General features: G+C 49.9%; 1 protein-coding gene across 1 annotated transcript in view; it reads left to right on the forward strand.

The window, feature by feature from the left end:
* Nucleotides 1-7,940: 7,940 nt before the first annotated feature.
* Nucleotides 7,941-27,270, forward strand: part of MED26 (mediator complex subunit 26) — a 53,341-nt gene continuing 34,011 nt past the window's right edge. Inside the window, exon 1 of the mRNA XM_021683155.2 lies at nucleotides 7,941-8,058. Coding sequence (XP_021538830.1) covers nucleotides 7,987-8,058 — 72 coding nt within the window. The 5' untranslated portion in view covers nucleotides 7,941-7,986. The remainder of the gene's footprint in view (nucleotides 8,059-27,270) is intronic.

A 27,270-nucleotide genomic window follows, 5' to 3' on the forward strand; every position in this document is an offset into this window, starting at 1 on the left:
TGTTGTGTGTGGTGTATGATGTGTGCATCGCACGCATGTCATGTGCTCTAGGAGCTGTGGTGTGTGTGCTTGAGATGGTGCGTGAAGTGCACGTGTTGTGCAGTGTGCCCGTGTGCAGTGCGTTGTGTGTTACCCACGCTGTGTGTGGAGCTGGCGTGTGGTGTCTGTGGTGTGTGTGCCATTAGAGGTGGGATTGGTTTTTTTTTTTTTAAAGACTTTATTTATTTGACAGAGCGAGCACAAGCTGGGGGAGTGGCAGGCAGAGGGAGAGGCTCTGCAGGGAGCCTGACGTGGGGCTCCATCCCGGGACCCTGGGATCACGACCCGAGGCGAAGGCAGACACCTAACCGACTGAGCCACCCAGGCGCCCCTGGGGTTCTTTCTTTCTTTCTTTCTTTTTTAAGATTTTATTTATTTTTTAGAGAGCGAGCGAGAGAGAAACAGCATGAGAGGGGAGAGGGTCAGAGGGAGAAGCAGGCTCCCCGCTGAGCCGGGAGCCCGATGTGGGACTCAATCCCAGGACCCTGGGATCATGACCTGAGCCGAAGGCAGACGCTTAACCCTCTGAGCCACCCAGGCGCCCGGGTTCTTTCTTGAACTGCCCTTTATCTCTTGCTACATGAACAGAAGTCAAAGTGCTCGTGCCAGGGCTTTCCACGCATAACCTTGATGTTTTGGCACAATAAGGGGTGACCAAAGTATCGCCGCTGTCCCATGTTTCCCGATGAGGAAATTGAGGCCAGTCCAGGGAAGTGACTTGCCCGAAGTCCCCGGGGTCATCAGCAGAGCTGGCACGAAAGCCTGGTCCCCTGACTCTTCTCCGATGCTGCCGCACTCCCACGTTTATTTGGGCTCTACCACCCGTTTGCTGGCGTGGATTACAAAAGCATGTGGCTCGTGCCCAGCACACCTGGGAGACCTGTCCAGAAGCCTGGGGCACCAGAGCCAGTTCCAAAATCAGAACTTCTCTTGCTTTCCAGCAGCACGTGCTGTATATGCCACGACGGCCCGAGGCATCTGGGCTAGCGCTCACTCGTCAGAGTAATACTGCTGCAGCAACCCAGCCTAACGTTCGCAACAGAGCTGGGCCAGCAGAGACTGAACGGCCTCGGACAAGCTTTGCCAACCAAATGGGTCTGATGCAAAGTTAAAGAAATTCTTTGGCCTTTTCGAGCTGTGGGGTTTGGGAACGGCGGGGAGGGGGTCGTGGGCCTGCGCTCTGAGTCCCTGCCTTGTCCCTCACTTGCCAGCGATGTTGGGGACAGGTGTTTGCTCCTATTTGTGCAGCAGTTTCTCTGTCTGCGACCCCGATGGCTTCCGACCCAGTGTTGCCAGGAGCTGACACCACTTCTTTCTGTGTAGCCTGTAGTGTTTGTAGGAAATACTTTCTGGATCATATCACCTCTCTTCACATCACTTTCTGTGTTGAGGCTACAACACAGCCTTTGTTTCTGAGACATTTCCATTGGCCAGTTGGGGACCTTTTACTGTGGCTCCTATCTGCTTCTGTCGGCTCCTGGTGGCTTTTTGACATCAGTCCCTTGGCCCTGGTCTGCTCCTTGGGGAAATGGCTTGTATCTGATTTGGTTCATGTGTTCTCTCTGCCAGTCTGGGAACCCTGAGCTGTGGGCCAGAGTCATCATCCTGTCCAAAATCCAGTCACATGACTTTAGCCAGATCCCTCCTCTGAGGAACAAGGACCAGGTCACCTGGTTGGGTAGTGAGGTGAGCAGTGTGACAGGAGGGGAGGAAACTCACTCCTAGGGATGGTGAGGAATAAGGCTGGCCAGGAACATGGGCAGTGTGTATGCGTGCGATGTGTGGTGTGTGACAAGGGGGCCTCACAAGGCCAAAGGCTTAAGTGAGATGAAGTGGGAGGCCCCTGAGTTTTTAGAGCAGGGGACAAGATCCAAACCGTGTCAGCAAGAGAGCTGTCTGGAGCAGAAAAAGCTACAAGAGATTGATACTTTATCCTGCAATTCCTTTACTGAGGAGGAAAGGATTATCTTATTTCTGGAGACGTTTAAATAAAATGTTTATCAAAGTCATTCACTAGAGAATTAGAACAGTTGCTGATTTTATTTCTTTGCTTCATAAGGGTTACTGTGTGAACATAAAAATTCATTAAGCAAAATAATAGCCTCTAATCTAATAATGATTTAGATCACTTGATTGAATGATGAGATTATTTGAACATTTCAAAAACACTACTTTAGCAAGTTTTTGGAGGTCTTTTTTAAAAAAAAAAAAGGCAAGAAGAATAGTTTTATGACTACAAACCAAAAACAGACAAAATTGCTTTTACAGTTTCCCAACCGTATTACCTGGTCTGTCTTCTGAAAATTAAAGAGATCGATAGCAATGTTCCCGTAGCTACTAGGAAAAAAAGCATGGGCCACAGTGGGGGAAGTGGAATCAAAAGAGAGACAGAGTGATCCTTTATTTTCTTTGTGTGTATGTGTGTGTGTGTTAAGATGATGTGCGCTGTGTTGTTTTTATGTATGATAATTCATTACCCCTGTACTTAGCTGAAGGTCAGCATAATACAGGAGATAATTAAAGCTTAAAAGAAAATAAGCGGCCTGGACATGTGTGTGCCGCAGATCGGAGGAGAGAACTGTCAGCAGGCGAGAAGGTTGGGACAGGGCACGGGTTCAGGAGAGGACAGAAATGGGACACATGGCCAAAGACAAACACCAGGCGGGAGGAGCCCAGGAGTTAAGGAGCCATGAGGGCGGGAGAGCATGGTCCAGAATCAGAAGGATCCAGCCTGGAATCCCAGCTGTACCATTGGGGCGAAGGGGCCGTGTGTGTCTCCTCACTGTCTGACCTCGGGGTCTTCTCGTGTGTCACTTGAGGATTATGTTAGCAACTGCGTCTCTCTTAGCTAGCACTGAGTAACAAATGACCCCAGTATGAAGTGGCTTAAAACCTCTATTATTGAGTCACAGTTCTGTGGGCAGGAAATTGGATGGGTCAAAGTGGGGCTGGCTCTGAGCCCTAAGGGCTTCTCAGCTTGCATGCCTGGCACCTCACCCAGGGCGTCCCAGCCTGCTGGGGTTAGGCATATGGGGCTCAGGGTTCTCTGTCGCCGGGAACCTTGTTCTCCTTCACAGAAGCCTGGGGCCACCACCTCTTTCTGAGTGGCCGTACAGCACTGTCACTAGATTCTGACATGGTAGCTCCCTGCCCCCAGGTCTTCAAAGGTGGATGTTGCCAGGCTGCTGCTCTTTCTTTCATTTCTTCTCATTCCTTACCGCCGAATACTATTCCAGCCTGTGGTTGTACATTTCATTCATCTGTGCACCAGTTGATGGACATCTGGTGTTTGTACCTTGCACCTATTAATAGTCCTGCTGTGGACATTTACCTGTACAAGTCTCTGAGTGTAGGTGTTCAGTTTTCTTGGTGAGATTGATAGGAGTGGATTTGCTGAATTGGGTGGTAACAGCTAGGCCTTCTTGAAGCTTCAGCCTGGACCAGGCGGAGCATGGTTCCACTGCATTCTCTAAAGCAAATTGTAGCCCCCCGCTACCCACCGAGTCAAGAGGAGAGGCTGACAAGGGCCTGACCGCCCTGCCCAGAGGGGTTCATCTGGGTCCTCAGGTAAAGCCCTCAGCATGCAACCTGACACGCAGTAGGTACTCAATAAATGTTGTTCTCTTTATTACTAAGAATAATACAAAACTGGGGCAGTAGGTAGAACACAGACTGTTAGGACTTAGATGGACATCCATCAGTAGGCCTGACAGCAAATCCCTGTTCAGGATTTTGGAGATTATGGGCACGCTTCAGATTAGCAGTATCCAAGTCAGAAGATGACAACTAGAGGCTACTAGAGGTCAGAATAACCCCAGCACTGGATGAGAAGAGGAGGCGGCGCCGCGTGTTCATTCTAGCAAATGTGGAACTTCAGGGATGAGTGTCAGAAGAAAAATCACCTGTTATCCTGCCTGTCAGTGATAACTACTGTAAATATTTTGGCTGCTTTCCTTCCAGTATTTTTTCTATGCATCAGGTGCATTAAGTAGACATACTTTTATAAAACCAAAATTAAGATCATAATGTATATGGTTTATATACTGCATTTGAACATTTAATACGAAATTGGGAGCATTCTGTGTTGTTCAATACTGATTTCAATGGTTAAAATTATCATCTGTCTGTCTATATCTAGATCCTTTTATTTATGTATTTTTGAAGCATAATGTCCAGCTTTGTGAATTTCTACATGTTGTGTACACCCATAAGACAAGACCACTACCCAAGTGGAATTATAGAATCCTGTGGTCCCTTCCTGTCCATAACCTTCCCGTTTGCACGAATCGACTCCCTAATTTATTTATATACTTTCCTTTTCCTGAACACTTGGGTTGCTTCCAATCGTTTGCCCTTACAAATGATGCTGCTGTCTACTTCCCCGTATGTACACGTTTGTCTGCATCTGATTGCTTTCTTTGGATAAATTTCTAGAAGTTGGGAAATACTGGGGCAAAGGGTATGAACATACGGAAATGCTGTCAAAGATCTTTCTTGGTACTCCTGGCTCCAGAGTGGCTTTGCCCTCCTTGGTGCATCTGCACTGCTTGGACAATACAGTTTACAGCAGTGTCTTACTGGGCTCCCAACCTGTTTCCAGTGCTTGGAAATTTCAGAACTAGATCCTCAGGAGCAGACTTTGTGCCTCTTAATGTGCCTTTGTATCCCCCTACTTGAAGACACAGTAAAATTATTTTGAGTTCTCTTGTCTGTCTTTGGAGCCCTTCCTAAAAGCAGTGACGTTTCAGGGGCTGTTCAAAACCAACTGAAATTTTTTTCGCTTTTAGAATAAATAGGACTTGCTGCAGAGCCAAGCGGAACTCTGAAACCCATCTCTGGGTACATCTGAGATCATCAGTAGGGTTGAATGAGTTAATATATGAGAGTGTTTTTAAAAAATTCCCACCAGATGTTAAATTCAGAGCAAACAAATTGGTCAAAGTGGGGTGGTGGTTTGCTCGCCTTCATTTTTCCTATTAGTCATCGAAGCCCTCACATACTTTATTGGGGTAAGTCCAGTCACTTTCTCGCCTTTGAATTGCCCAACTCCCAGGGGTGTAGGTGTCTAAAGGGTCACTTTCTGAATGAATGAGTCTGCCTGGTGGGTCCCTGCTGTTGCTCCTTGCCACCATGTGGTGTCGCTGTTGAAGACTGGTCCTAAGCAGTTGTGGGAGCTGGCCTGCTCACAGCTTCCTTCTGTGATGCCCTTGCCTATTGGGCTTGAGCCACTGCAGTTCATTGAGGGAGAACGAGCCCACACCCTCACTGCCAAGCCTGCTGAGGATGCTCTGCACCCAGGCTCCTAAAACTACCTTCCTGCCACTTCCCATGGCAAGAGCCAAGTCACTCAGAGCCTCTTACCTTTTGGGGGGCCACCTCACTAGGAGGTAAGACAGCCTTTTCAGGGACAAAATATCTTGTCCTTTCAGGATAGGGGGGTGGATGTTCTCTGAACCTAGCTAATTTAAAGGGCACATTGCTGGGGAAGAACCATTACAACAAGAGGATTTACCTTGAGCCCCACCTTTGTATAACTGATAGGTGCCATTTCAAGTATCTCTTCCTTGAAGCAGAAGGTCTTGCCAGGTGAACTGCAGTTATCTATCCTGCATCTAAGAAAAGCTAACGTTTTCAAGACTCCCATTGAATGCCGATGTGATTTAGTTTTTACCACTACATATATATATGTTAAATGTGGAATAAAACTATATTCTAGTGCCCACACTCTCAGGGCACACATGTAGACACAGTGTTAGATATATATATATCTGTGTCTATGTGCATCTTAATGTCTATACAGTATATTTAATATTTCATTCATTTGTTAAATATTTATGGAGCCCCACTTTGTGCCACATCTATGGAGCTGAACTGCATACCTATGTCTGGGTATGTGTATACAGCTGGCCATGCAGAACTCAGTCATCGTAATGTTGCTTCTTAGTTTAAAAAGAGCAGGTAAGTTGAGTGCTTTCCAAATCTTTCTTAAATGACCTGACCCATGCAAAACAAATTGCTTCTGTCTGTGATCCTTGATTAAAAAAATAAGATCTTGAACACTTGAGTTAGAAATTAAAAGAAAGGCAGGACCAGAATATGCTTGGGGGAGAGCTTGTTTATTTTGCTTATCTAAAGTGAGATAAAGAGTATCTCCAAATGGGCTGGTTTCCAACCTGGACCATGTACACAAAGCACCTCATTCTAGGAGAGTTAGTGAGTAAATTAAAGAGAAGTATTTTGCCCATGTTTATTTTCTCCTACAAGTGTGATGTAAAACTTTTCACATGTCCAGAAGGAAGCAGCCACAACCACGTGCAGAAACAGCCGTTTTTGCAAATAAAAATGCTTCCCAGAAGCATGACAAATGCAAGACTAACAGGTGTAGCACAGATCCAAGGCGCGCGTGTGGTTCTCATCAGCTGCCTCCCTCCTGTTTTAAATCTAGGTCTTCCTGTAACAACAAAAAAGTTATTTCTCCCGAGGCTGCAGCTAATAATCCACTCAGCCTGCCTTCTCACCCCTTCTCATAACAGTATTCCTAACAGGGCTTCCAGAGGGAGCGGAGAGCAGTAGAAGAGGGCAGTAAGGTGGGGGTGGGGAAGGAGGCTCCTTAGGCTTGACATTTAACAATTCTGGGTTTGACCTAGAACTCTGGGTGACCTTGGGCCTCAATTCCTCCTTTTGTGAAAGGTTTTGTTCAGAGAGTGAGGGTTTCAGTTTTCCAGAACCTCCACGCAAAGCAGGGTGGGTCTTTTAAACCAGTGGTTCTCAACAGGGGACGTTCTGCCCGACAGGGGACATCTGGCAATGACTGGGCATTTTTGGTTGACCTGAATGAAGGGGAGAGTGCTACTGGCGTTTAGTGGGTAGAGACCCAGGATGCTGAATATCCTAAAATGCGCAAGACAGCCCCCGCGACAGTGATCCAGCCCCAAATGTCATTGGTGCCCAGGGTGAGAAACCCTGGCGTTGACACAGGTTTGCAACCCTGGGGTCGGTGGGCTCACGGGGCTGGCTTTGGGGCTTTCCCCAAAGTTGGCGTGACGGCTCCCCCGAGAGGCGCTTTGCGGTCTCATATTTTCGTGATCCCAGCACGCCAAGCGCTGCAGACCCCTGCCCTGCACCCCCTCCTTCTGGAAGGGTGGAGCGGCCCCTCGCGCCCCTGAGATGACCCTTCCGCGCACATTATCACAACATGGACTTGTCTCCCTCGCCCCCAGGAACGGCGATCAAGGGGCTGAGGACCTCCGGCTCGGAAAACTTGGCAGCTTCTCCCGCGACTCCCATCACCTCCGTCGGTACGGGGAAGGCTTTTCTCCCCAATGAGGAGACCTTCCGCCGCCCCCCCCACCCTGAGGCGGCCGCCTGGAGCGCCCAGGTTCAAGGACTCGGCGCGCACCGCGCGTTTCCGTCGGAAACCTCAGTTCCCCACGGCCCAGCCGGGGGCGGGGCCCCCGGCGGCGGCCGTTGCCCCGCCCAACCGCCTCCCAACGGCTCCCTCCGCCGGGGGTGGGCGGGATGGGCGGTGGACCTGTGCGCATGCGCGCGCATGCGTGAGGGTGCGGGGCGGGGCTCGCGCGCGGCCCCGCCCAGACCCGGCGTCTCCACCCGCCCCATCTCCCAACCTCCTCAGCGTGGCGCCGACGCTGCGTGCGGCGCGGGTTACCCAGAGTGCTCCGCGCGGGAGCAGCTCACTGGAGTTTGGTTCTCGAGGCGGCGGCAGCAGCGGCGGCGGCTCCGGTGGCTCCTCCTCCTCCTCTGGTGGCGGTGGCGCCCCGGGCCCGAGCCCCGGCTCCCCTCTCCGCCACCCCGCGCGCCCCCTCCTCCCCCGGCGCCGCGGGGAACATGAGGCTCCGCTCCCGGAGGCCGGCGAGTGAGTGACCCCCGTCCCCCGCCTCAGCCCGCCCGCCCGCTGGCCCGGCCGCTCCCCCCCGCCTCGCCCAGGCAATGACAGCGGCTCCGGCGTCTCCGCAGCAGATCAGGGACCGGCTGCTGCAGGCCATCGACCCCCAGAGCAACGTAAGTACCCGCTGCGCGGGCCGGGACGGAGGCCGCGTGGGCCCGGGACCCTCCCCCTCCCTAATGCCCCTCGCCCGCCGGGCTCCAGGGAACCCGCCCGACGCCCACCGACCCCCGAGGGCCGCTGCCATCCCGGTCTCTCGCCCCACGGGCCCGAGCCGGGGGCAGGTCGGGCAGTCTGGCGGCGCTCGGTACGTGAGGCCGAGGCTTCCGTGCGGCCTGGGCGGAGGGAGCAGATGGGAGCTGAGGCCAGAGCTTTCCCTTCTTTCTTGCTCCAGCTCTACGACCCTTGCTAGTTTTGACGGAGCTCACCCGCCTTGCCCTTCCCCGGGGACTCGCGACCCCCGGGAAGTCCTCCTGGCGTGGGGGGAGGGGAGGGAGAAAGGCTGTGGAGCAACTGGTGTCCGGGGTATGACTCGGGAGCCTGTGCCGCCTGTGTCTCGGCCTTCTGGGTGATCAGGGAAGTCTTCCTTCCCTCTTCTCCCGGCTGGAAGCACCTTCCTGGCTTCAGAGGGAACCCCCCTGGTTACTTTGCCCTTAGCCGGGTGCCCAGGGCGCGTGGAGAGTCCCTCCTTGGTTCTGGGAGTGGACATGCCTTTGCCGGATCCCTCCTGGGATCGCTGCTGACGGTAGATGATTTTGGGGAGGGAGGGATCCTTCCTGTTACCTTTTTGGGCCTAAATGCTCATTGCGTCTCTGATCAACCCAGAGCCCCGCTTTTTGGTGTGAATTAGAGGTGATTATTTTGTCTCCTGTTCCTTCAAGAGCTCTCCTTCGGCTCTCCCTTCCCCTACCTGAGCGTCCCAGCTTGGTGGTTTGTCACCTAGACGGTCAGGGTTAACCCCAGGTTGTTGCTTTCTCAGATGGCCCTCCACCTAGGCTACTGTTTGCAGAGGGATCTCCTCTGCCCCCCTTCGTGTGTGTAGGGGAAGACTCATGGTGTTCTCATATTTTCTCCAAGGGATTGTTGGCAGTAGGGGTCATTTTCCCCTGTGGCAGGAGCAGGTTGAGCAATAGGAAGATGTTGTGGCATCCAGGTATGAAGTGAGCCCCTGCATTTGCTGGGAGACCAGGAAGTGGCCATTGAGATCACTTTTTAATATGCTGGGATCGAAGAAAAAAATTGTCTTGGGCCAGGTAACTCAGGTATCTCTCACTGTAGCGTTTTTGTTTTCCCTTATGTGAGTTTGACTAATTACTCTTAGCACTATGCTTTAAGCTTGGTATTTTTGGAGTAACTCACATTGGCTTGTACAATTTTGGTAGAAATTGAGGAGTTATGGTCTTTGTAAGACTCTGATTTTTGTATCACAAGTAATCCTCTTATCCTTAGTCTTCAGGCCCCATTAAGATTAACTTAGTGGTAACTGTTTTTAACAAACGTGTACGTTTTTGTTTTGACTTTGGGGATGGAGTAGACACAAGCTATATAAAACCTTTCCGAATTTTTTGCAGTAACTGGTGCTGCCGCGGTTCCCAAGATTGAAATATTAGAGGATAAAACAAGTGACATGAGAAATGTAACCTGGGTGACTTTTCCATCTTTTGTCCAGAGTATAACTTCTTGAATTCCACGTGCTTGTTTGCCTTCGGGAGAATCTGAGAGGTTGCTGAGATATTAGCACTGATTCTTAATGCCACCTAGGAGAGCTTTGGGATCAGGAGTCGCTTTGACAGGCGGTCACGATGTTGTAGATTAGGTGGAGCAGTGACCTCAGGGGTTCCAGTGTTGTGTAGGCTGTAATCTAAAGGGTTCCTAGGGGGAGAGGAAGGAGAGGAGGAAGGGGGGTTAGCCAGAAGAGGGAGAAGGAAACAAATCTCAGGTTTTTGTATTTTAGTGTGTGCACATATGTTACATTCATAGAAGCCCATGGTTGTTTTCGTGGCATGGGGTTCACATTTCATATGGTTTGTTTTGGGGGACTCCATCACTAATGGGTGTGCATAGAGTTCTAATATAAGTGTGGTGGATGGAATTGGGAAACTGTCTGAATATGAGCGATGAAGAAAGTGCCTCCTTTAAATGCCGCCGTTGCCAGTAACCATCCGTGAGCATTGTTAAGAACCTTTTGACAGGAGTGTGGCAAACCCCATATAGGAACTGGAGCCATGGCAGAACAGGTTACTGGCAGAGGTGGTGCGACCATAGTTCTGCAGTTTATCTGGATTGACCTGGGCTCAGGCGAGAGTGAGGTAGCTCCAAGAAGGCATTGCTGGCGCACAGCTGCTTTTCTCTACCTTGCCCAATTGTGAACTCCACTTTGGGATAGTTAGTTGACACATATTTAAGATGCTCATGGAAAAAAAAAAAACGGGGACAGTGTTGAAGAGCCAACACTAAAATTAAACCTCTTCTGAGAAAAGCGACAGAGAATTGTGTCATGTAATGCTTACCTTTATGGGCATGCAATTATGGTTAACAAACTTAGCTTTTGCTTGAAAAATCAATGTCAGGCAGCTGACCTAATATCCACAAGTATCTGAGAAGTTATCGAAGTAACAAAGTAACTGATCATCTCCTTGACAAAGGAGTTCTTGAGAGGAAGGTTGTCTCTATGTTCTCAATTCGAGCCTCTAGAGTATTTGAATTTTTGTAACAGCAGGGCTCTGAGTTAATAATTTCTGCCAACTCAGTAATAAAGTAAATCTTCTACACTCCTTTTCAAAAAGCAGCTAACAGTTTTTTCAGAACAATCTAAGCCTTACCCTCCTTGTGGCTATGTCAGCCAGGGTGTTGAAAATCTCTGAAGTGCAGTTTGTGCGTTTGTCCCAGCTTAATCTTGGTGGATAGAGTTGAGGGCTGTGTCTTCCTTCTGCCCAGAAATTGGAGTCCGTCCACCCAAGCACAGTCTCCTCAGCAGATGGTTAGGTTCTTGTCTGTATTGGACACTCATTGTTTCATGGAAGTTCAGGCTTTGTTTTCCTGACCAAAATGTGGGCTTCATGAGCATGGTTTGTTTCTTTTTCTCTAGAGCAGAAGGATTGGGTGCTTTAGAGTGCTAAGTGCTGGTTAAACTGACTGAACCCTAGAATCCTTCTTGGGCCTGTGAAGCCCGTGTGACTTTTATATGTGCTGAAGTTCAGTCTTGGGGTATTCTAATTCAGAACTCTCTAGAACCGTGAAGGACACAGATGTTAGTCTGGCATCTGAGGATAGGTCTGACGGACGGTGGAGTGGGTACTGCATCCCCATAACAAGTTGAATAATGGCACAAGGCAGGCCTTGCTCAAAGCAGGTGAGCATCTCTGCAGTCAGACCAGAGAGAGGCCAGAGAAGGCACTGAGGGGAAAAAGGGACTTGAACTTGCCAAAGATGTCTGTATAAAGGCCTCCCAGTGGTCAGGCTCTCCAGCAGGAAACTTCAGAAACTACTTTGTTTCTCACAGTTATGCAGACATCAGGCACAAATGGGAGGTGGTCAGAGGCCAAGGGGCCTCTACAGAGAGACACACAAGGAATGATAATTTTCCCACCTGGGAATTTGAAGATTCAGATGTTGCCTAGCTTCTCTGGGCTGCAGGGTCCTTGTCTGCAAAGTGGGACTGGGAACTGGTATGTGCACCCATAAAGCTCCTTCCAGATCCAGGGTTCAGATTCTAACATGAATTGTTTTAAAAGTTTTTTCTTTTAATGCAAGGTGTATTCTGTGAACTTCTTAAAATAACAAAATTCTAACGGAACTTGACACAGAGGTATATACTTTACGTGATTTTGCAGCACGTCAACAGGGTCTCCTGCTTCCCCCCAGCAGCCGTGTAAGGGAGGTGGAGTGAGCAGCCGGTCTCCCCTTCCTGCAGGTGCAGAAGCCAACAGCATGATGACAGTCGGTGCTGTTTAGTGGGTGCCTCCTGTGGCCAGGAGAGGACAAGATGCTTTTGTTTCTGCTGACTTCATTTGAGGTGACTGCCCTAAAGTTAGGGACTTACCCAAAGTTTAACGGACTGTTTCTAACTCTTAATGTCACTACACTGCCCTCAAAGGTGGAGAGATGGCTTCAAAAGAGGCCCGAGAGGCAGTGTTCTTGAGCTGGTAAGAAAAGATGCGGGGAGCCTTTTCTGTCCCACATAAGTTTATATGAGATTACAAATTGGTTTAGATTTACCTGTGATAGATCTAACAGGTTGATGATATTAGCCTGTCCTGGAAACATCTTAAGGTTTCTGGCAGGGACAGAATCCTGGGCCAGACCATACCGTGGTGTGGCAACTGCCAACTGATAATGGAACTTTTCATAAGTCTTGTATGCCAGTTTTGTTTTTTGCTTCAAGATTATAACACTTATGATGTTAACTTGAAATACTGTTGATCCTGCCGAAAGGAGGATTGTTAAAAATTATAAAAAGGAAGGCTGTAGGTTCTAATTCTCTCCAACATGTTAGAGCATATAAAATCTAAACGTGTGTTGGGGCGCCTGGGTGGCTCAGTTGGTTAAGCGACTGCCTTCGGCTCAGGTCATGATCCTGGAGTCCCTGGATTGAGTCCCGCATCGGGCTCCCTGCTCGGCAGGGAGCCTGCTTCTCCCTCTGACCCTCCCCCCTCTCATGTGCTCTCTCTCTCTCTCTCATTCTGTCTCAAATAAATAAATAAAATCTTAAAAAAAAAGAAAAAATCTGAACGTGTGTATGTTCTCTGATCACTCTGGTTGCCCAGATGCAATGATGTTCCTGTCTTTCCTCTTTATATGTGGCCAGGATGTCTGAAAAGAGCAGTGTGGCATTTTATGACTTTGGGACAGGCAGGTAACAAGTGTCACTTGTGAAGCAGGTGTAAGTCCTTGTTCTGACTCACTCTCTTTCTCAGAAGAAGGTGGATTTTACATTCTGTCTTCGCAGAGGTCTCCCGGTGGTCCTCAGAAGTGGCTTTAGTTGTAATCAGAGAATGTTGTCCTGGTTGGAAGTCACAGAGGCCTGGAGGACTGTTTAAGGTCAGCTTGTGGGAAGGGGCCTTTGTCTTTTTTTTTAAGATTTTATTTATTTATTTGAGAGAATATTGATAGAGAATGAGAAGAGGGAGGGTCAGAGGGAGAAGCAGACTCCCCGCCGAGCAGGGAGCCCGATGCGGGACTCGATCCTGGGACTCCAGGATCATGACCCAAGCCGAAGGCGGTCGCTCAAACCAACTGAGCCACCCAGGCGCCCAAGGGGCCTTTGTCTTGATACAGATGTGAAAAGGCTCCATGGTCACCTGGGCTCAAGATGTTGCTGTGAGTGCCAGGACATGCACCTCAAGGGTGCCAGCCTTGGGGTTAGGTGAAGGAGCGGTGCCTCAGTTTTGGTGTCTGTTTAAGCATCTTCTCAGACAGAGCTCCAGTTTAACCAGAACCAGAACTCAGTCCGATTCCTAGGTGACTGCAGTTCTCTGGGCAGGTCTCTGCCTAGCCCCCACCCTAAATCGCCTTCTGGAAGCTGGGGGCTTTGTCTCTGTCAGTAGAAGTTGTGCCTTTTTCTCCCCCCTTGTGCTGTCCTTAGTCTATCTGGTCCCTTTGGGACCCCTCAGCTGGTTGTTGGAATGGGGGACTGAGTTTGTGGTCTGGCGAGTGACTGCATAGGCAGTGCATTTTTAGCCTGGCCTTTCTAGTGCCCACACTCCTCCTGTTCACTCTCAGGGCACATATGTGGAACTGAGCAAGTATTGACGTGGGGATTCCATGAACTAGAGGGTATTTCCTGCATAAGGAAGACATACCAATATTCTGCATGCGCAGGTTAGTAGTGGTCTCTGAATTCCAGGTCTGGGGAGGCCATACACTAACATCTCAGTCACCAACTGATACACACTGTTTATGGAGAAATCTGGTAAAACTAAAAAAGGTGGCTCAGCAGTTGAATAAACATTTCTAGCAATTGCTTATGGTTTTGGCTGTGGGGGGTTCAGACCTGGAGGTGCCCAGCCCCTGCCCTCGAGGGACCTGGAACAGGAAGAGAATGTGCACATGGGCAGTCTGGGGTGGGGTAGAGCTTGGGGGTGGGCAGGGGTGGTCTTACAGGGCTACAGCTCTTAGGTCTAAATGGAACAGTTCTTCGCTTGTCTTATTCAGAGGTAGTTCAGAATTTTGAGGAGCATGAAATGACTTCTAGAACACTTCATAATTTGAGTTTTCAGAATGATAAGTTTTAGAGTCAGATGCAGGAAGTCTGTTCTTGGTTCGTCTCTGACCCGAGGGAAACAATTTGGAGGGATGGCTGGCAAATCCTTGAATAGTTTGCCTTCTCAGCAGTGGGATGGGAAGGGGGCAAGCGTCAGGCTCTGTGAAGGGCCTGGGGTCTGCTTTCAAGTAGTTGAAGAGCTTTTGTACCCTGGGGTTAGGTTTGCTCTGTGTGGCTTTCTGAGGCAAACCTAGAAGGGGAAGGAGGTCCTGGGAGGTAGGCCCTGCTGCACTTGGGGGAGCTCTTGATCATTGTCAGAGCTGGCTTGAGACAATCCAGAACCACTGTGCCAAGTGGATGTGCAGACATGCCTGGGCCTTCCATCTGGACCCCCAGACTCCTGCCCATGAGTTCCTGGAGGTTCTGTGATTGTGTGAGGAGCCCACTAAAAAAGGAGAAGGGTCACATCAGGTGATGTGCCACTGCCAGGCAGGTGGGGCTGAAAAGCCTTTGAATACTCCTGGGACTGCAATGAGGTTTCCTGTCTCTATCCACTGGAGGCTGTAAAATGGACAGCCGCAGCCTACAGAGCACCTAATATGTGCCAGGTACAGTGTGGAACACTTTGCATACTGGTTTGTTCTCTGAATTAGTCCTAGAGGTAGATACTCCGTCTTCATTTTAGGGGAGGGTAGAGATTAATGACCTCTCTAGTGTTGCAGAGGACACTATGGGCCTATACCCGGCGCTGGTAGGCTCAAAAGTAGTGGGCTTAATGACAGTCTCCTGCCTCCCACATAAGCAGCGCCCAGCAGGGAATTTGGACTCCACTGTGTCTTTGGAGGTTTAACCTCATAAATACAAAGTGTTTTTATTTTATTTATTTATTTATTTTTTTTTAAAGATTTTATTTATTTATTTGACAGAGACACAGCGAAAGAGGGAACACAGGCAGGGGGAGTGGGAGAGGGAGAAGCAGGCTTGCCGCTGAGCAGAGAGCCCGATGTGGGGCTCGATCCCAGGACCCCGGGATCACGACCTGAGCCGAAGGCAGACGCTTAACGACTGAGCCACCCAGGCGCCCCTACAAAGTGTTTTTAAATGTTAAGTTTCGTGTTTCCATTTCCTTCGAAGTTCCCACAACCTTTCTCCCTTTGGAATCTTCTAGCCTTGGCTCCTAACCTTTTTGCCTGTCAGGATCCATTTCTATGATCAGAAATACTCAGGAGCTTCCACATAATGACAGTGTACTTTTCTTAGCTGGTTTTTTTGCGAAAATTCAAGGAAAGAAGCTACTCCTAATCTAGTCATGCTTTGAAATGAAGTTGTGTCTTATCATCAAAACAGCCCCCACTTAAATCTGCAAGCTAACCGTCCTTGTTTGTGTGTGACACCTAGGATGGGACCCTCTGCAACTCACATTTGTGGCCTACTGTCATCCCTACTGCTCTCCTTTTCCAGAAACCTTTCCTGCTTTCATCCCAGACAGTTGCCCTCAGGCACTCTACATAACTTAAAAACCCTACATTCCTGCTGATAACAGGTCTTGTTGATTACATTTTCCTTGGGATTGCAAGCTCCTTGGTAGTGGAGCATGAGTTAATCCCCATGTTTCTAGGACTTACATAGCAAGCCGGTGCTCAGAAGCTTGTTGATCTTCCTGTGAAAAGGGCTGATCTTGGGAGCTGGCTGTCAGCACTTACCTAGCAGGTACTAGGGGCTGGTACTTTTCAGTGTTTCTCACAAATTCAAAACATTTAGTATGTACAGCAACACAGGGAAGGAGGTACTGGTGCATAAACTGAGGCTTAGTAGACACACAGCTAGAAGGGATCACACTGGGATTGGGAATCCTCCTCTTCTCACCCCCCACCAGGCCTCACCCACCTGCTGCCACCTCCCATGTCACCTCAGAGAGCATAGTAGGTACAAGGTAGGCATTCCACTCTCTTGCCCGAGTCTGGATCCACATGCTGGATTTGTCTGTGGTATGTTTTTATGCTAGGCTGGGAGGAAAGTTGTACCTGAAATGCTTTGTGCTTTCTCTTGAACTGGCTGAGGGAAAGGTGTGAGGTGTTTTTTTCCTGTCTCTTGGCTGGCATTTTTCACCCCTGACAGAGAAAAGTTGACTCTTAATCTTAGATCCCTGACTGTCTGTGGACCCTGGAGATACTGTTCAAGTGCTGCCTTGGGACTCTCTGGTCCCATGACAAACCAGACCCTTCCTGGACACCCCTCTCCCCTGGGTTTCATCAGGGCCAGAAAGTGGGTGATGCTTCTTCCAGGCTATATCCTGTGGTGGGTCAGCTCATGACTGCTGTGGAGATGCCAGTCACCTGTCCACGGTGTGCAGAGTGATTTCATAGGTGGCTGGCTGTGGCCGGCCTTGACTCTGTGGTGGGGGTGGTGGTGGTGGTTCTGTGGTCCTCTCGCGGAAGACTCATGTATATGTGACTACGGCTCACACTGAGAGCTCAGCAGGCGGCCTGGCAGCCCTCTTCCAGGCACTGGGAGCCCCATTGCCCTGCCCATACTTGTACCTTCGGCTCCATCCCCTACCCACACCTCTGGTCACGCTTGGTTCTGGGTAGCCACCTGATCCACCAAGCTGGCCACAGCTCTCCTTGCACACCTGGGGGCTGGGTTCTTCTTGTCCTCCTCCCCCCCAGTTCTGTTAGCTCTCTTGACCCCTCTTGCCATCAGGTCCCTGGCTCAGCTCAGGTTGGAGTATGGGGCCGTGGCCACGTTCTCTTTCCCCAGGTGATTGCGAAGGTAGCTAACTGCCCTCCTCTTTTTAAGGCCAGCCCTTCTGGAATCCACTTCAGGTAGACGCTTTCCAACTTTATTTACCCAGTGCATCTTGCAGGTGTGCGAGGCAAACAGTTGGCAAGCTGAGTTTTTAGTGTTGTCTGTGGATGAGCGACACCGATGTGTAGGGTATACAGTAGGAACAGTGTACCCTTTTCGCCAATTGTTTCACATTATTTCCTTCAGGTGTTCAGTTAGATAGATGCCAGCGGAGCACTTGTCTTCTACTTCTACTAATTCTTTTGGCCAGCCAACCCTAGAGGGAGGGTCGTATTGTGCTTATGACAGGAACGTAAATGCAAAAGGGCTGATTGGCTTGTGCCACTCAGAGGCTCAGAGGTGAGTCTGTTCTCAGGTGAGGACCTGGCTTTGCTCCATCTCTTTTATTTTTTTTTTAAGATTTTATTTTTATTTATTTATTAGAGAGCGAGTGAGAGAGAAACAGCATGAGAGAGGAGAGGGTCAGAGGGAGAAGCAGGCTCCCTGCTGAGCCAGGAGCCCGATGTGGGACTCGATCCCAGGACCCTGGGATCATGACCTGAGCCGAAGGCAGTCGCTTAACCAACTGAGCCACCCAGGCGCCCACTCCATCTCTTTTGTAGTGCTCCCTTCACACAGTGGGGTGTCTTCCTCCCAGCTCCCCCAGCTGGGGATTCGCCTTCTTTGACCATCATCCAGGGGAAGGAAGAGAAGGTGATCCTTTTCCAGAAGTTTCAGCAGACATTTCCTTGTGCCTTCTCTGGCCTTTGATGGAATTAGTGTTGATTGGTGCACCCCTAAATCTGGGCATGGTGTAGTTCTACCCATACCGGCCCAGAATAGAGGGGGTTCCTCCAGGAAACATCAGGGTCCTGTTGGTGAGAGGGGGTAATGGGGTGGGGGGCAATCTGACAATGCCCCTGAATGCATGCCAGTTTAATCATCTCTTTGATGTGATAATACCATCAAATAGTTGGGCATGGTGCTGGCCTGGGAGACTTGGGTCCAGATACAAAAATGGGTGTTACTAAAATGTAAGGTCTGGAGTAAGCAATGGAATGATTTGGATGTTATGAGGTCACAGCACGGGGTTCTGAGTACCCACTCCTGGTTGTACCCGCAGACCCTGATTTGCCTGTAGTCACACTTGGGTACTTTGCTGTTACCTTGTGTTAGTGCCAGTGCTGGGGTGCAGCTTCTGATCCCGTCCTGGGCTGAGGAGCACTTTGGGAGTCTTGGAGAGCCTGCCAACAAGTGCTGCTTGTTCCCCAGTCCCCATCATCTCTCCTGGTGCTGCACCCAGCCCAGGCAGGGGGACATGGTGCAGTCCAGAGGCCCAGATTCACACAGCCCTCCTGTAGCTCGGAAGCAGCCCCGATGAACAGGCGAGAGTTGAGTTCTCCACACTTCTGTCCTCTTGGCTCAGAGGAATGGATGGGCACTGGATGGTCTGTTCAGAGCTGATTGTCCTGCCCATTTCCTCTGCCCTTGGTTAACCTGGGTAACCGGAAACTGCTACCTGCACTTCCGGGCCTGGCTTCTTCCCCTTAGGTTAACTGAGAAAGGTAGGGTCAGATGATCTTTCACGGCCTTCTCCATTTTTCCTTCCCTTTGTTTGGGGGGCGGGGAACCACCCCCAACCACCAACCTGAAGTTGATGATGTCTGCTCCCCAGCCCCTCGCCTTGCTGGATGCTGGTAGCCTAGCAGTGACAGAAGTGGGCCACATGTTAGGTTTTTGGTATGACCATGGGAGGAAAGGTTTGTGAATGGATATTTCACTTTCACTTCTATTTTAGAGGAGCTTCTCAAGCATTTACAATTCTCAGTTTGAAGGTTGGTGACAAGGCAGTGCTGCCACTGAATGCAGGAGCTTAACTTCTCATCAAAGGGCAGAAACATCACCCTCCCAGGTGTTATGTGAGCTTGTCCTTCCTTTGCTTGTAACCTCCCTCACCCCATCACGGAGTCAGAGTGGTGTTTGTGAGCACATGTGTGTCTCTCTGTCTTATGGACAGACTTCTTCCACGTGGTGGGAAATGCAGCAGCTCAAGTTTGACCTCTTGACAGGTAGGCCATTGAAGAAGAGGGGATTTGCTCTCTCGCTTCCAGTTTGAAAACGAGAATCACTCTGGCTTGGTTTGAGGGTGAAGGGGGCCTTGTAAGAAAATGGCAGTGTCCACAGGAAGTCAGGGAGGAGCATGTAGAAGCAGGGTCTGCGGTTCAGACAAAAACAATAGGTGCCCCCCAGCCTGCTGTCATTCTCCCATGTGGCAGGACAGAAATGGTAAGGACACTGGTCGGGGCTGGGACTGACTTAGGGTTTCTGTGAACCGGTCCGTCAGCTCCACTTAGAGGGGAGTGGGCACCTGCTTGTCGCCCTGGGGATGACACTCTTGTTAGGATTACAGTGAACATCGTTTTCTATCTGTTGGGAGGTGGGCTCCCCCAAATTGGGAAGTAGGAAGTGGCATCATCTGCTTTGTGAGATGAGCTGACCCTGGGCCCAAGAATGTACTTTTGTTTGTCACTCCAGGCTGTCTTCCTGGGTCATCGTGCTGTCTTCAGTTCCCCACTATAGGGTTAGTGCTAAGTGCACCTCTGCAGGAGTGAGCGAGGCCTGAGGCCTAACACTGATCGGTTCCCATCATCCACCGTTCCCCTTGCACCTTGCTGTGTTGGCCATTCCATTCTCTCCAAACTCTATGCCCATGGGGCCTCCTTATCCCTGAGTGTTTTGGCTTTGCCTAGCACTACCAAGGCCCTGTCTGCCTTTCAGGCTTTTCCCAGGTACTCTTAAGAGCCATGGCTTCCAGCAGCACCTGAACCCTCTCTCTCCAGCTGACTGTTGTCCTGGATGTGCAAGCAGCCCATTCTAGAGTGGAGGCACCTTCTTTCCTCCTGCCCTTGGTATGCTACTCTGTGGTGGTTGGTGGTGCCACCACTCTGCAGGCAACCTCAGAGTTGTCCTGGGGTCCCCCTCCTGTGGCAGCCCCCTTTCTGCAAAATGGGATCTCCAGGGAGGTCTAGTGCAGCTGCTTAGCAGCTGGTCGGCCTCCTGCTCTCCTCTCCACACCAGCTGAAGAGTGAATGTCCCAAAACACAGACATTTCATCCCCTCTGTTGGGGCTGTGTGGCTGGCTGGGTAAAGTCTGAGTTCTTGAGGTAGCATATAGTGGAGAAGACAGTCTTTCTCTGGGTGGAAAACTTGGGCTTTGTCATTAGACAGGACTAAACTGGAATCTTTTTTTTTTTTTCTGCAGCCTTGGATGAGGTCAGGTTTTCAGCCTTCATTTTCTCAGGAGGATGTACATACGCTGCTTCGGAAGGCTCTTGAGAATGGAATGTGGCCCCAGTCCTGAAGTGCCCTGGGTATCGACATACATGGCAGCTAACAACAGTTCACAGGCCCCATAGTGGGCAGCCCCTCTAGCTGCCAGTTCCTGTCCTTACCCTCTGGTCCATGCCTATTGGATGATTAGTGACTGGGAACTAGCCAATCACAGGGCTGCATCTTCCTGGCCAGTGGTTTGAGGGCCTATGACCCAGTCAGAGCCTGTGAAAGTTTTAGCACTTTGCTGGTGTGGTTGGGGTGGAGACATGAATGGGAGAGGATATGAGCAGGTTGCTGCTAGGGTCTCCTGCCTGGGGACAACCTGCCCAGGAGTGAGACCAGCCCAGGGAGTTGAGGGAGGATTAAGTCACCATGGCCTGACTGGCCCAAGGCGAGCCCTGCCCGAACTTCTGTTAAGTGAGCCAGTGGCTTCTTTTCTGGATGAGGCCCTTTTGAGCTGGCTTTTTTGTTACTTGTAATCAAGAGAGTCTAGACAGAATCAGCCAAGCACATTATGCTCCAGTCTGTGGCTCAGGTGTCCTCTCTACCCCGCTGCTCCAGCTGTGCTCAGTTGCTCATCAGTCAGCTCTTGACCTGCTAGTGTACCCACACCTGGATGGTCCGCCCTTCCTCTTTTTTCCCCTCCCTCCTCACTTCCTACCTGCCTCTCTGGGCTCTGGGCCCAGGGTGCCTCCCCCAGCAAGGCCAGTGCCAGCTATCTCAGGAGCACCGTCTTCTGGCTGTTCTGGCGTCCTGGTCTGATCTTTCCCACAGCACCTTTAACCTGACATGCCTGTATTGCACCCCCCACCCACCTTGGTTCTTCTGCTGGTGCATAGTGAGCCTGTTTGTTCTGTTAGGGTCAGTGACCAGTTTATGAACCGATGTGGGTCCATCTCTGATTTCAAACTACAGACAAGCACAAGCAGTGCCTAACTGGGGAGGGTTGAGTTGGGTTGAGGGTAAAAATTCAGGTTTGGTGGGGCCTGGGCAGGGCAGCCGCTCAGCTCACGAGTATCGGGGTTGGGGTGGCTGGTTCCCTGGAAGACTCTTCATTCCTGTTAGGACTATTTGGCCCTCTCCAGATCTCAGCCTTTCGGGGTCCTTCGGTGGTATGTGGGTTCTCTTGGAACCATAGTGGCATAGTTAGCACTCAGGCACTGAGCCTGTCCCATGTGTGTCCCGTAGTTCTAGGGAGTCTGGGGATTCTGGAGGCGAGTGACAGGACGCAGGGAAAGGGGAGGGCGCTCTAGGTGTTGCTGTACTTATGTAGCCCCTTCAGTAGGTGGCGAGCCCTCTAGGCCCAGCCCTGCAGGAGAGCTGGCCTCCTCCCTCTTGTGGGTGAGGCCCCGGCCAGGATGAATCCCCCTTGCTTGGGGTTCTGAACACTGAGCACCAGCTGAGAGCCAGTGAGAGCAGCAGCTTCAGGTCCTTCTCTTGCTTCTGTCTGCCTGGACTTGGGGCAAATCACTTCCTGTTTCTGAGGCTCAGTCTCTTTATTTGTGGCTTGGGGCTGTTGGAGCCATTACCGTTACCTGGTGGCGGTGTCCTGAGAGGCTGAGCATGTGGGTGCCTGGTACAGTGCCCAGCTTCTGTTGAGTCACCAAGATGACCGTGAGGGAATGGGTACTATCTGTGTGATAGGTGAACAAAAGAGGGAGGGAGTTTGTCCTTGCTGGAGGCCATGCAGAAAGGGGAGAATAATCCTATCAGTGACCATAGACCTGCAGATGGAGTTCATAAAGGTTATTTTTTAATTTTCAGGCCTTAATAGAAGAAATAGGAGGGCAAGAGCAGCAGCTCTTAAGGTGTTCTCTCTCTCTGCTAGGTATTAATCTCATTTCATAGAGGAGTGGAAGGTGTAGCTGGGTGAGGTAGCTAGTAAACTGGCCACTGCATAGCTGATCTCAGAGCATTTGCTTTGAGACAACACTGCGAGCCTGCAGAGAGGAGAGGGGTGTGTGAGAATCCCTGCGGAGGTCTTTCCTTCCTTTCAGAGAACTGCCTGGTGATGGAGATGGTCTGTCTGTGCTTTCCAGTGTGGTAGTTCTGAGCTGCGCATGGGTGGCGAGTACCTAACGTGTGTCTGGTAAGACCAAGGAACTGACATCTAAATTTCTATTTAATTTTAATGACCACCTGAATTAGCATACTTCTGGGGCCTCAGATTACTTGTGCTTTGGGTAAGGGCTTGGGGCTGTGTTGTCTTTTTCCACATGGGAAGTGGGAGAGATGGTTGCACCTGGGCTAGCAGAGGGGTGCAGAATGGGGCTTCTGTCCCTCCCTTGCCACCCACTCATCTCAACCCCTCCCCAGCCAGACAGCTCTGGTTTTTCCAATGTCTCTAGAGCCTCTGAGCCATATCTGCTCCATTCTTGTCTTGTGGAGAAGAAAGCCTTCTCATTTCTTTAAGTCTGGGTTGATGAATGCAGTTAACAATCAAAGAGAAATTCTTTGAGCCTCCCTTCTAAGTAAAAAGAGAGATGGACAGACAGTAAAAAAAGAAAGAACCAGTATTTAATGTTCAAGGGTTTTGGAGAGACCTGGGTTCAAATCTCTACTGCTCAGTCTCTGAGATGTTTGTCGTTGGACAAATCACATCAAATATTTGCTTTCAATCTCAAATTTGCTGTTGTCTATACGGTGAGAACCAAACAAGCCCTACCCTACTGAAGGGCACGTCGGGCACTGGGCATGCGCAAGCCCCTCCCCCACCTCTTTGGGAATGGGGGCAGGAGCAGTTATTCTCCTGGATGAGTTTGTAGATATTTAACTTTGGTTTTCACAGATGCTGTTCTTTCTCAAAGATAGTCTTCCCTTTAGTTAGTGTGAGCAGTGAGCAGTTACCAGACAGCATTGCATAATTTTACACATTTCTAAAAGCTCCCTGGGGGTGGGAAACAGGAAGAAATAGGTTGTAGCATAAAATCTCAGACTTGTAGAACGAAAGGCACACTTCTTTGGAAGAGGTGCTTCAGTTGGAACTCCCAGTCAGGATTAAAACCTGTCTCGGCCTTTCTGAATCCCTTTGTACTGCATTTGCAGACGAGGGTGATCAAAATACGAATTTGTGAATGAAATTGCCTTTAGGAAGCAACGTCCTTTCTGTATGGAGAGGGTATTCACAACTAACGGTCCTAAGATCTCAGAGACATCACCGGACAGAGAAATGTTGATGTGATTAATAATCAGAAAATATACCTTGTACTCAAACATGTGGGAAGAATGGCATTGGCAGGGAATCAAGACTCAAGTTCAAGCTATCCTGTTGCTATTTTAAATCTCCGAATCTGTCTCCCACTCTGCCTGCTTCATCTCGCACCGCCCTGCTGGCAGGATCCAGGAGCTACTTCATAGTTCACCCTTTTGGAAAGTTTTTATGTAGGGAGAAGGCATAGCCTCGTTGGTGTCCTTTGGTCTAGTCCTTTTGCTCCTAGGAATCTATTAACAGGTACACGATGAATTTTAATAACTATGTTAATAGATATATTCATGTAATAATGATTGTTGATGTCATCAATTTAACAGCATGGGAGAAGCTTAGGAAACACGGTGCATCTACAGAGACAAGTAGCATAGAGCTGTGAAGGACAGTCCTGAAAGCTCCGTGGAAAAATGGGCAAGTGTTGCCATGATGAAGAAAAGGAGTATTTTTGTCAGCCAAGCACAACTAGGAAAGGCACAAAAACTAGAGCTTTGGATAAAATGAGAACACTTGTGTTGGGGCAGTAGGAACATTTTTTGTTTTTGTTTTTCGTGTGCTCCATTGTCTTTTTAATTAAACAGTAAAAAAATGAAAATAAAAGTAGACTGCTTTAGCCTGAAGAGTACTCGAGAACTATTGAGAGCAATCAGATGTGGAGTGGGCGTGGGGCGGTGTGTACTGCAACCAGCAGAGAGGGTAGAGTTCTTTCTCATGCGTATCCGGGAGGTTCAGAGCAGCGGCATGCAACGCTTTGCCCTTGTCAGGGCCACCAGTCCTGTTCTTCATGCTCTCAGAGGACTGGGGTCCAGCCTACCAGGACGAAGAGGACGTGCGTGGAGTCACGGTTTTATTCATCGCAGTCAGTGGAGCCATGCCTGTGGCTCTGGTAAACTCCTGGTGTCGTCCGTGCTTCCTGCTCTTTGCCACCTTACTGTGTCTGGTCCATCTGTAAGGCCTAGTGGCTCTACCGCCGACTGTCTCTTCTCTATCTCTGGTGTGTGCCTGGCCATCTCCCTGGTGGGAAACTTCCTTCTTGCTCCTTCCAAACCAGTATCAGATCTCATCACTCTGCCAGTTAAGATCCTGTGCACTCAGACATCCCACTCCTTATTATAATCACCTACAGGTGCTCTGTGACTTGGACCCTTCTTTCCTTCTATGCTCAATGTGTACTTCCCTGTCCCTCATTCATGACTGTCCTCGGGTCTGTGGCCATTAGACTCCTTCAGGTCAATTCTGTGTACCAGTTGTTTCACAGATTGCTTTCCTTGATTTTTGATCTTTTGTATCTGTAGTCAGCTTATGAGTGTAGTTCTGACGTGAATGTCGATTGATAGTTTTGTTTATGTTACTGCTGAATTAGATAATAGTTTTCAAATACTAGAGGATAGTTCCTTGTTCCTTTGTGCTAATCCTAACGTAATGGCTACAGGCATGACACACTTTTAAATTTAATCTGCATTATTAACATTTTCTCCATCACTTTCTTAAATCTAAACCCAGGGGTTGGCAAACTATTTCTGTAAAGGGCCAGATGGTAAATATTTTGAGCCATAGAGTCTGTCACAACTCTGCCGTTATTTATAGCACAGAAGCAGCTATATACAATATGGAAATGGATGGTTATAACTGTGTTCCAATAAAACTTTATTTACATAGCTGATTTTATGTTATTTGAGTTTTATCTTGATAAAAAATAATATAAAATGAAAAAAAACCTTTATTTACAAAAACAGACATTGGACTGGATATGGCCCAGGAGTACTGAAGCCCTTATTTGTAGTGTTTGCCAATTTCCACGGTGTAAATACTTCCACTGTGGCTGGTTTCCAGCCACTAACATGGCGTCACCACATGTGGAGTTGGGAAGAGATGCCTCAGTAGCACACCATTTTCTCCCTTTGGATACAGTAGTCATGAATAAACTCAAAAACCTATATAATAGTAATGTGGCAAAATAAGTAGGAAGTGATGAGTTGTGAGTATTTCATCTTTGTTTTCAATACAGCTCATTGTGAGCCTCTGTCATTGCATTTTTCACAGTGGCTGTGTTTAACGGCTGGCCCCCAAGATTCCAGAAAGTTTCACCCCAGGCTCTCGTGGGTTGGTGTGAGTGTGGACCCCTCCTAGCCAGTGTGGACCCTGGCCGCAGGCCACAGGCTCTTGGTCCAAGCTGGCATTACTGCCTTTGCAGCGGGCGGCTGGCTGGCGTGGCTCTCTTGGGTCAGAGGCTGTGCTGGGAGCCCCTCAGGGGCGTGTGGTGAGCCAGCTGCCTGACGGTGGGGCAGGGCCGTCCTGCTTCTCTGTGGCCTCTGGGGCTGAGGTGCCCACCTCCCCAGGCCCAGCGGTCAGCAGAAGCCTTCCTGTAACATGCTGCATGGTTATTTTTTCTTAGCTTTTGGTACACTCACATTGTCCTGTTCGCCTGTCTGTTGTCGGCCTTCCCCGACATGTGTGGAAGTCCCACAAGCTGTCTGTTCCCTGACTTCCTCCTTCCTCACCACGTGTGCAATACATCTTATTTTCCCCGTAAATAGATAGCTGCTGAGTGAACGCTCGTGACTGTTTTCTGCTGGCTGCTGCAGTTGGCAACGTGCAGTCCAGATGGGTTTGGGCTTCCGCGTCCAAGGTTTCCCTGATGTTAGAGACAAGCGTTCCTTCTGGGTGTGTGCGGGGTGCCCTCCCCACTGGAAAGGAGCAGCTCCATCTTCTGGCTACTTTCTCCTCCCAGATCAAGGAATCGCTGTTGCTAACCTCACCACTGGGCCATAAAAGTTGCTCTAGGTTTCAGCGTGGCTAATGCTATATTTGTTTCCACTCCCTCAAAAAAGGAAAGAATGAAACCTAAACCCAGTGCGTCTTGAGACTGCTGTGTGCCGATGGTGCGGGCCTCGTTGACAGGGCCAGACAGCTTCAGAGAGTCCAGAGGCTCAGTGGTCTCTCCCGTGCTGGTTGCGGGGCCCCTCGCATCCCAGCTTTACGGAGAGTCATGCTGCCACGTCAGTGAGATGGCAGGACTGGCCCAGCTTGCAGACTTGTGTCATTCCTAATTAGACGAAGGTGTTTGTGCTTTTGGGGACCCAGTCCCAAAGCCATCACATCCCTGGTCCTGTAGGGAGGAGAGCAATAGCAGCCTCTGAGAAACCAATCCATTGCTGTCTCCAGACACACCCACGCCCAGGCGGGTGCAGGCCTGTAGAGCCCTGGTGACCCGCTAAGGATGAGGTGGAGTCACCAGTGCGCTCTGTCAAGCTGCCTGCTGGGCTGGTGATCTGACACCCATCCCTTTGCAGGGAGACGGAAGTGAAGAAGTGTGTATGTGAGTTAGGTGAGCAAGGAAGGAGGAGAGCTGGCCCCACTGAATGACAGATTTGCTAAGATTTGGGTAAGAAGACAGATGTGAAAGGGTGCTTTGTCACTAAGAGCCCCGTGCAGCCTTCAGCTGTTTTCTTTTTTTTTTTTAAGATTTTATTTATTTATTTGATAGAGAGACACAGTGAGAGAGGGAACACAAGCTTGGGGGGGGGGGAGAGGGAGAAGCAGGCTTCCAGCTGAGCAGGGAGCCTGATGCGCTGTTTTCTTTCCGAGGGGCTTTCATTGGCAGGATGAGCCCTGTAGCTCCATCCTTCCCAGCACTGTGGAATCTGGGCTGGTGCTCTTCTCCCTGGGCCTCTTCCACCTGACCCCTTCCTCTGTCACCCTGGCGTCTCTTCCGTCCCCACTGCTCCTCTGAGCCCCTCCCCTCTCTGGTAGTGCCAGCCGGCGCCAGCACAGAGACTCCGCTCCTGGACTGCCTCGGCA

The sequence above is a fragment of the Neomonachus schauinslandi genome, chromosome 1 (genome assembly GCF_002201575.2).
Source record: "Neomonachus schauinslandi chromosome 1, ASM220157v2, whole genome shotgun sequence".
Lineage (NCBI taxonomy): Eukaryota > Metazoa > Chordata > Mammalia > Carnivora > Phocidae > Neomonachus > Neomonachus schauinslandi.